This window comes from Anopheles aquasalis, chromosome 2 (genome assembly GCF_943734665.1).
Source record: "Anopheles aquasalis chromosome 2, idAnoAquaMG_Q_19, whole genome shotgun sequence".
Classification (NCBI taxonomy): Eukaryota; Metazoa; Arthropoda; class Insecta; order Diptera; family Culicidae; genus Anopheles; species Anopheles aquasalis.
Window position 1 is genome coordinate 19,332,501 of NC_064877.1, and position 10,000 is coordinate 19,342,500.

At 49.9% G+C, this 10,000-nt stretch overlaps 1 protein-coding gene across 4 annotated transcripts in view; it reads right to left on the reverse strand.

The window, feature by feature from the left end:
* Nucleotides 1-10,000, reverse strand: part of LOC126570157 (uncharacterized) — a 95,985-nt gene that overhangs the window by 42,596 nt on the left and 43,389 nt on the right. For all 4 annotated transcript variants that reach the window (XM_050227702.1, XM_050227705.1, XM_050227703.1 and 1 more), the window contains exon 3: nucleotides 6,937-8,092. In XM_050227702.1, the coding sequence (XP_050083659.1) occupies nucleotides 6,937-7,080 (144 nt within the window). In that variant the 5' untranslated portion in view covers nucleotides 7,081-8,092. The remainder of the gene's footprint in view (nucleotides 1-6,936; nucleotides 8,093-10,000) is intronic.

Here is a 10,000-nt window from a genome sequence, read left to right on the forward strand (position 1 = left end):
AACCAGAAGCGTTAAGGCCTAAGTGGCCATTGGATGTGACCACAATGTACTCGCGTGCGTGCGCCCATGAATCAGTAAAAAGGGGAAACACTTTCACTCTTCGACATGGATCACCTTTTATCGGAGAATAGACAGTAGTTTGGAGTCACATGGAGTTGTTGTTGACCCTTCTGGAGGGCAGTGGGCTGTTGTTGTTGCTTGCGGCTATTTACGATATTCAATTTAATCAAAAACTCATTGAATCAAACTCAAACTCAATTAAGCTACGACCGCAAGAGTAGCAGAGAGTTTCGGGCCCCTGGAGCTGCTCTATCTATCCTTGGGAACCATCTATTCTGTTCGTTCGCTGACGTAAACGAGAAGCAAAACGAGAACGGCAAAAAAGGCTTTAACGAAAAACCAAGACAAACCACGTGCAACGTGGACAGGTCGTTGAGGATGCCGGTTTCTCTGGAATACCGCTCTTCGATGGAAGGATTCATTGAAATAGAAGAACCCAGAACAAATAGCTGTCGGCAGGGGCTGGGCGGCTGTGAAAACGTGTTGCGTCTTGAGACGTCGACGACTCGACCCTTTGGCACAAAATCTCAAGAGCCCCAGCAGTGATCGCAAAACTCGGCGCTCTGCATACCCCCTTTGCCAGCGCCATACTTGGAGCGGCCAATGATAATTTGAAATTTCTTTTAAGATGAACCCCCGGCCCGCGTTGAAGCGAACTTCTTTTTCTCGTTTTTCGACGCCTTTTTTTCTCGATGCCTCACCAACACAAACACCGAGTTCAGGAAGAGTTCTTATCGCGCTTTGGGGCTACGGCGGCTTCATGTTTTGCTGGAAAATTAATTTCCGACAGCCCGCATTTTAACCCTGTAGAGGACCCGTGGTGCTCGTGCCGGAATGCTTGCTGGCTTGCCAAATGAAAAAAGCTCACTTAAGCCGCCCAGTCGAGTGTAACGGAACGCGTGAAGCGGCGTAGCGAACGTAGGAACGAAGGAATAAAGAAGGAAAAAATGGAAAGCACTAGAGGTGCCTTGGTTACTGCAGAGCACTACCCAGGGCGCTTCGGAAACTCGCCGTGAGAACATAAGAACATTACACTCCGGAACATTAATTATCACCACACAGGCCACGGCCACGGGCAGGTGGCAGGATGAGGGAGGTGAAATCACGGCACTGCCACAACCCCGCTTGCCGCTTCATTTCGCTTCAGCAAAAGTGGGACGATAAAAATTTGCACACCTCATTTGAGATGCGCCATTGCTTCGTCTTTGCTGGCAGAGCGAATCCCTGACGGGGATTCCGATCCGACGGCAACATGATGCTATCGCTCCACCACCCTTGGCGGCGCTTTCCACATGATTGGACGCCATCGTGGTCGTCGTTGTCGCCGTGGGTTTCACCGCCGATATTCGCAATGCTAATCGATGTAAAATGGAAAAAAATGCCGGCAAAGGCAGAAGCACCGGAACGCAGGATATTCCAAAGTAATCATAAAAATGATCATAAAATGCGGGTGGCTGTCGATGGCGTGCGATGAGCCGTGAGCCGATCGCGAAGGATAAAACGTAATTTCATGACCTTCAGCAGCAGTAGCAGCAGCAGCAGAATAAGGATGATGGCATCATTAGGAGTGTCGGATAAGTGGCTGCTATTCAATTTGTCTGTTTTGTTACTTTGCGTTTTGATTTCAGCTATTTGCTGGCAAGATTCCAATTCTCGCAGTTCAAACGAATGACCAATTGGAGTTCTGATTTGTTTCTGTTTCTGTAAACAATACTCACGCATAATTCCTTCCACAAATGGTTGTCACCAACGGGGCGTTTGATTTGGAAACCATTAGCAGAAGCTTATCAAACATTTAACCTCATTAATGTGCAAAAATGTTAAACACATAGTGTACAGAGTTCGTTCACTCTCTTTCCGTCACTCGTCTGCTTTGTGGCACGATTTTTGGAAACCGGAAGACCGAAAGAGACTCCACTGTATTATGCAAATTTAACGTCCCAGGGCACCTGATGGCGCCACTCACTGTCATCGCTATCATTTATCGCTTTAAGCTTTTTTCACAGGCTCGAAAATACGGTTAATGATTCAGTTGCTGTGTGGTGGTGCTTCAGAATATCTTCGGAAGGATAGGACAGCGAACGGAATGCGTAAGTCTTCCAGTGTAATAGGCCAACGACAACACGCAGTCCACGGTCGGTTGGTTGGTTGGTACTTACAGAACAAACTGTGGAACGGCACCAGCCCCCCCTAATTGAATCTGCTCACGGAACCGGAAACGGTGGGTAAATTATTCACGGAATAAAATAATACTCCCCTCCCTCTCTCTCTGTTCATCTCTTCTCATGGCGAGGAGGAAATCGGATCCTCATTACCACATTACATTCTAACGAAGGGGCAACGGCGAGGCGAGATCGAGAATTAATAATGCCCCACGATGGTCTCAAGTATCGCTTCGGGAGGAGAAGTACATTACTTCGCCTACCAGCATCCACAGCATTCAGACCATATTTGGCCAGTATCTCGATCAATTAGCCAGCTGCTCGTGATGTGCTCGTGGCGGGCGCAATCCGTATTGCGAAATACCTCATCAAGAGCGCTTTCGAGTGCAATCGAAAGTTGGTTGCAACCAGAACAGATAACTTTTGTGGCCTGAGTGGTTACCGAAATTGTTCAAGCAGCTAATTCATCTCCACCATAAGCTTGTGGTACCGGTGCTGACGTATCCTTATCCGCGTGTGCTGCTCAACCTTATCATCATCAAGCAGCAGCTGTGTGTCTGTGGGCACGGTCGACCGCCATTAACATTCCTTCTCGTCTAGCTCGTCCCCACGAAAATCGGGGCATTTTCTAATTAGGAAACTTTATTTCAAGCGGCAGCGTTGCAGACGAATAAAATTGTCATCCCCATCCCGACTAGTAGCGGTGAGGTTGCTGCGGGGATTAAGGGTATGCCTGAGGGTGAAATTACTGCCACACCGCTACACGAAGACATATTTCACAAATTTGCGACAAGCACAACAAAGGTCGCCCCAGCCACACCGGCTTCTGGTGATTCTATTTCGTCCAAATCCCACGCCGGAATAGCTGCACCAACTGAAAGACCCATTTAGCTCCGTCATCTGCTTAAGACGACAGGCCTGAGGCCACAGACGAGAGAAGGAGCGCGCGAGCGAGAACAGAAGGGCGAGAAAGGCTAATCAAAACGAATCCTATTTACTAGCACAGGAAGCGAGCGAGCGAGCGAAAGCGGACCCATTCCAGGAAGGAAGCGACCTATTAGCGAATGTGAATGGCCTATAGGACGCACCCCGCACAGATGGACGATAAATTCACGTACGGCGCAACCAAATTGGATGACACTTGAGCGATAGAGCAAACAGAGGGCAGAACCGCCATTTACGGACACACGCATACACCGGCGGTCATTCGGAAAGCTGCTACCTGGCCTATGCGTGTGGTGGATCCACTTAACAGACAGACAGTCGTCGTCGTCGTCGTCGACAAGGACACCACACGTTCGGCGTTCATGCATGAAGGGACGAAACACATGACGGTCCTTTCGCTGTCGCTCCTCGTCCGAGGGATTTCCGGACAGAAGACAGGACTCCCGGTGCCCCCAGGAAAAGAAGTGGCAAATCTAATTTGGCGTGAAGATAGGCCGGCCACGCTGTACACGCTCCAACATCCGGTGACGGGAACGACCGTGCCTTGCCTGCTGTTGCTCGAGAAAAACACTAGAGCGTCCGCGTCCTACACGAACACACGCGCGTTAAGTATACAGTGAAGACCCCCTCCCGAAGAAGATGATGTACGTCTGCATACGTGCCAGAGCAGACGACGACCACGACGGAGAGGACGACGTCGGCGTACGGTTCCGTCAGATGCCAGGAAGTTTACTGCTCCAGGGGCTCACTTCCGCCGCACACAGTCACAGGCTGACGGTTGGTTATTTTTAGTCGACTGTAACATGCTTTAGCACTTGCCACTTCTTGCCTTCCAGGGAGGGAAGATCCAGGGAGGTAGAAAGTGAATTTCTGTGCCACTAGCCGGTTTTATTGACTAGCGCCGGTGAAGGCCTTGTGTGGGAATGTGTTTTTGATTGTACCTTACCATTCGGCACAAGGTCTTGGCCGGGCAGGTCGTTCACTTAAGGTTCACGCTGCCGAAAATGGGCCTCTTTCCGGGATTTTTATTGCAGATTAATTTTGATCGCGCATCCCACGTGGAACTGGAGCAGGTCCTCATGGGTGCCGCTTAACGATTTACGAAGCAAAAAAAAGGGTGGGCCCGTAACGATTGGACACTTGTGTACGATTCGGACATTCCGACACGTCCAAACTGGCCAACGGAATCGATAAATGAAGTACCGAAAACGACAACGACAACGACGAAGACAACGATTTGTCACGTCGTTGTATGTGACGTGGTGTGAAGGAGATCTCGAATTCTCGATGGATCTGGGGCCATCGGGAATAAATTGTCCTGAGGAGTGGAATCGATTGGGTAAAGTCTTGTGTTCATTACACAGTCTCTCGTCCACTCGGTTCCCTTCCCTGAGGAGGTCGAGGTCAGCAGGACAAGCCTTCGAATTCGTTTCGTTTGCCGTGTATCACCGTGTCCTGTCTCTCCATGCTTCACCGAGTTCCAGTGCTAGGATTCAAGCCGCCGGAGGAGAAACCATCAGACGAGCTGTCCGGCCGTGGGGATGGTGATTCGAATTCGTTTCGGAAGGGCTTTTTTCCATTTAATCGTATCGTCCATCGGTGGCGAACGAAGGAGATAGGAAGCTGTGGCATCGATATCCTTGAGGAACTTTAATCGAATCCGTATCGAACAGGCCTTCCAGGTTGATATCGTTGCACAGTTTATCTCTGTGCTGCGATGTAACACAAAATGGGATCGATCTGGATGATCGGAATGTGGGGCAATAAAGACCATTCCCGAAATCCCGTTCCGGAGATAGATTTCTATGCCTGTGATTTAAGTATTTTAATAGCTTTCCCCATTTTTGTAGCAAATTATTTGAAGAATGTCATTCATTGTCTTAATACAAGCTTTTCTTCAGGACAGTTGAGGTACTATGTTGTTGGGGAACCGAATTCCAATTCGATTCCAGTCAAAAAGTATCCCCAACCTCAGCAGAAGAGATGCGCTAGCGAGCTTGGGAGCTTCCAGTTCCGGGAAATCGTTCCGCTAATGGATGAAAGCTGTTGTGTTCTGTCGTTTTCTCTCTCTCTCCTTCCTCTTCCTCTGCTTGCTCTCTGTTATCCAACCAAAATCTAACCCCATTTGCCCATCCTTCCAATCGTCGTGGGCCATTGTAAGGATACTGATGCGATTCCTCTCGAGCCAGATCCGCTACTTCCAGCAGAACCAGAACCGCACAAGTAGCAAGCGGTGGTAGGCTGTAGCCGTATAAGTTCGTTTAGATTATTCAAGCATCAAAACACAAACATTGTAAGCCTCCCTCCGCCTCGCATCGTCCGGGGGAGATGCTTTGGCTACGAAAACAAAATGGTGCTCGGAGAGGCTGTGTAATGTTGTGTTTTTCTGTTTATCCAACCAAAAGTATCGTCACCCTCTTCTGGTGGTGGGTGGGCCACCGGTTTAGCATAAATCCCACCGAAAAGAAAGTACTTGCATAACAGTCTGTATTTGTGTGTGGCTCAAAGCTTCAAACGGAACGATTTCATATACTAAATGCAATTGAAAAGCGTAGCTCATGCTGGGTATCACTAGTGGAATGCCCTGTACGCTTTATCCTTTATTTCCCGGTGAATTCTATTCGATATTTCGCTCAAAGCACGCGCCCCCTTGAGGTATGGAGGCAGTGTATGTCGTGGCAGCAAGCTGACAACCGCCCCAAAAGGCATCGCGTTGTAGCACCATCCATGGTGAATTCTCTATGTGTTGACTCTCTGTAGCGAAGCGCACCGGAGACCGGAGAACATACACAATAAGAGGGTCAGCACCGAGGTTGGAGGGGAAGCAGAAGAAGCAGATGCATACAACAGTTGGCAGGACACACATGGGGCAGAATCTGAAAATGACGAAATGAAATGTTTGTTCCGCCAACCCAGAAGGTTGCTTTGGAAACCCATCTCTCCCAACAACTCATGGCTTTTGTGCGTGATTGCTAAGGGTTTGCCATGCAGGCAGGCAGGCAGGCAGGCAAGCAGGAAGGTGAGCACGCACACATACACCGACACACAGACCTGGAGCTTGTGGGGTGCACTAAGGGTGGCTGTGGTGAGATGCTACTAACGGCAAAGCTCTCTGCTCTACACATTGACTGCATTAGGCGGAGAAGAACGAGCACGCCACCATCACCGCCGGTGAGTGTGCGTGGTGGTGCAACTCACGAAAAGTTAAAGAAAAGTTCAAACATTAAGCTTCCTGTTGGAGGTAAATATGCTGGTAAAAAGGGCAGTAACGATACACAACATATACTGGCGCACCAAGCGAGAATAACAAACAATTGACCAGGAAGAAACACAAAAAGGGGGGAGGTTTACACGGAAAATTGAAATTCGTCCTGGGCTCGCGATTGCGACGACGACGACTCCTGGCCGGGACCTGAGAAATGGCAACAAAAGCAACGAAAGCTGAACGAGAATCGTCTCAAGTGGAGCGAGCATTGGGTAGCTGGCTATGGAAAACAGAAAACGAACGGGGTGCTTTGATTGTGTTCTTTTTTTATAGTGTGTGCTTCATTTTGTTTGTGTGGAAACGGAAGAGGAACGGAACCGAGACGCAGACGGAGATATTGAAACAAAAGAACACGAAGAAGAACAAGATATACGAGAAGAGCAAAACAAGAAGCTGGATGCGGCGGCTGTTTGAACAATTGACCACGACAGGCGACACGGTGTTTTGGCGGTCCTTGGGCACACGCAGGACACGCGCATGGAACTGACGACAGGGGGAACTTACTGAAAACAGGGCGGACGGGTTCGGGGTCGAGCTGGAAGCGGCCGCCGTACTGCCGTAGTTGAACTGGGTCTGATAGCTACTGCTGGAGAGGATCTTCTTGTGTGCTGATGCATGGGCTCGATAGGCACTGACACTTAGTTTCATTGTTGTATGACGCGGGGACCACACGGGTTACTACGCGGAACACTAGCAGGAACACACAAACACACTCGTACGCACGCACGCACACACCTAGGACGCTTCACTTCGCACAACGAGACGGTTCTCACTTGCCGCCCTTTTTCTTTTTCTTTTCTTCACAACAAACGGCGCTCGCTCAGACGGATAAATAAGAAGGAGCCACAAACCCCCCCGGGGGGAGGCAAGATCGCTTCTGCTTCTTCTTTCGCACAAGTTTTGTAGCTGGATGTGCGGATACGGTTGGTTCCGCTTCGGCAAGGAAATAATTGAAATAGCACCTGAGGGCTGCTGCGACCTGCTGCTCAGAGGACCTCTTTCCCTCTTCACTGCCAGCCTCTTTAACGATGGTTCTCGCTACCGCGCACTTCACCTTCGTGCCACCAGCGCGTTTGTTCTCAAGGTTGACAGTTGACACTCTTGACTCATCACTTTACGGCGTCACACGTACACTCGCACGTACACAGACACACACGGGCGCACTCGGTCTCACTCACAACACAGTAGCCGGCAAGGAATGCGGAAGGCGCGAGAGAGAGAGAGACGAACGACGTTGCACCTCCGCACACCACCCATCCACAGTGACGACGATCCTGGATCACAGGACCACTCTCTCACGTCACCATTGGCCTCGCGTAGTAGTGCCGTCGGTTGGCGGAAACAATAGTAGTGTCGCTACGGTGCACCACGCTAGAGGGCGCCTCGAGCAATGCTGCCACCATCATCATTCTCGTCGTCATCGTCAGCGTAGTCACCGTGGCCGTCGCCGTAGTAATGGGCACTGCAGCAGTCACCATTATGGCCATCGATTGAATCTGGCTGTTCTCACACTAGTGATGGCGGCGGTGGCGTTGTCGTCGCCAAGGCCTGCTGTTGCCTGCACGGACGTCATGCCGTGTTCCGGCGTGTTGCATAAAACGTGTGCTCCAGGTGCCGCCGGCCTATGCTTCCGCGTGGGAGTTGATGAGATTGGCCTAGACTGGAAAAAAAGAAGGAAAAGAGGAGAAAAACACATAAACGTTAAACTCCAGTGAGTCCAATAAATGGAAAAGCCGCGAGCGCGACTGACAGCAGATGGTGCGCTTTCCCATCGGTTGCGCACTGATTCGACTCCCTCTCTCTCTCTCTCTCCTCTTCATTCCTTCGCTTATCGTGATTAATGAAATTAATAATAATCAGTGGCGGCTCGAGGGGAGCCAGTCTCGCGTGGAGTCCCCGGTTGTCTGTCTATCTGTCTGTCTGTCTGCTTTCTGGCTCCATAAACACATCATTATCATGATGGAGCGAAGATGTTTGTTTGCATTGCATCTACTACTATTACTAGGGCACAGTGGACGAGAGCATCGTCGTCACCATTATTACGAGAGCGCGCGCGAACACGCGGTATAAATCAAACATCAATAAGCCCCCGCCCGGGAATACTGCCATCCCTCCCACCTCCGTTTCAATACTCGATAAATCGTGACTGGTGGCAATAATGGGATGAAAAAGTGGCCGTTAATCGATTGGTTGCGTGGCCGCGGCACGACACCGATTCTTCGCGCGCCTTGGCGCCATTTTCCCTTCCATGAAATAATGACCTCCCCGTTCCCCCTTGGCCCACTTATTCGTCATTTATGTTTCTTCCACCGACACCGTGGGCTGCCGAGAGGAGAGCCTTTAATGAATGTTTCTAGTGAGGAAGCGCCAGCACGCGTTTTGTAGTACCAGCGTTGGGGGTGAGGCCAGATTCATCAAAGGTCCCTTTTGTGGACAGCCCACAATCAGCAATCCGCGGTGGTGCTGGCGATGGTGGTCATTCGGCAACCGGCTTTCTATTATCATCACCATCGACAAGCGAGCCATTATGCGAGACAGATGCTCCTGGCCTGGCCGGTTGGTTGGTCCAAGCGCAAGATTGATGGTATGTGCGAGGTTTTGACAGCCCACCAGGCAGGCAACCAGCCCCAACGAAACCATGCTCGACACCATGCTTAAGGGAGGATTATGGTCATCGGACTCCGCCACCAACTACTTGAAGGCCTCCCGGCCGATCGGTGTCGGTGTGAATCGAAACGATCATTAAACCGCATTGATACCGGCATGTTTTCCGGCCGGCACTGGCACAGCCTATAGCGGCCTAGCAAGGACAAGAAATTCCCACGCCGGTTTCGGTAAAAGACGCATCAACATGCGGTGCGATACACAAAAATATAGTCATCAGACAGAAGGAGGAGAAGAAGGAGGAGGAAGAGAGTGTTGATGACTTGTTATTCATGTTTTTTTGTCCTTTTTTGGAGGAGGAGGAGGAAGGGGAAGTCTTTGTCACCTCCTCGGTGTGTTGGAGAGTATTGGATCCCATTGTGAGGGGTGTGCTTGGCTATTGGCTTAATGTCTTGATTATTCAAGGCGTAAGGTGACGAACCGCCATAATGCCGTTCCTGGAGGGTGTTTATTAGAATAGGAAATGTTTACCATGCCAGGCGCCATTGCATAACGCCAACCAATACCACCATCGACAACGACGATGATGATGATGGCGAGGGTTTTGCATATTTCTGGAGCGATCGGAAAGATATAAACCCCCCGCCCCCCATCTAGGGCTCCACCTCATATTCATAATCATCGCCTCGCCTTATTGATGAATAATTGCTCGATCTTGCATTCCACTTTAGCCGCGTCGCTTTGATTGGCAGTTAAGGTTTGGTTGAAAAGTTTTTCAATTGATTAATGGACCGCGAGGTCGACAGCCAAGACATTAATTATGCAAAACATTTTGACAAGCGTTATCCTTTTGCGTTTTCGATAGCAAATGATGAATCGGTGAATTGGTGGTTCTTCGTTGGATGGATGGATGGAGCGAGCGTAATGTTTGTCATGCTTTCTTTTATGTTTGACACGAATCATT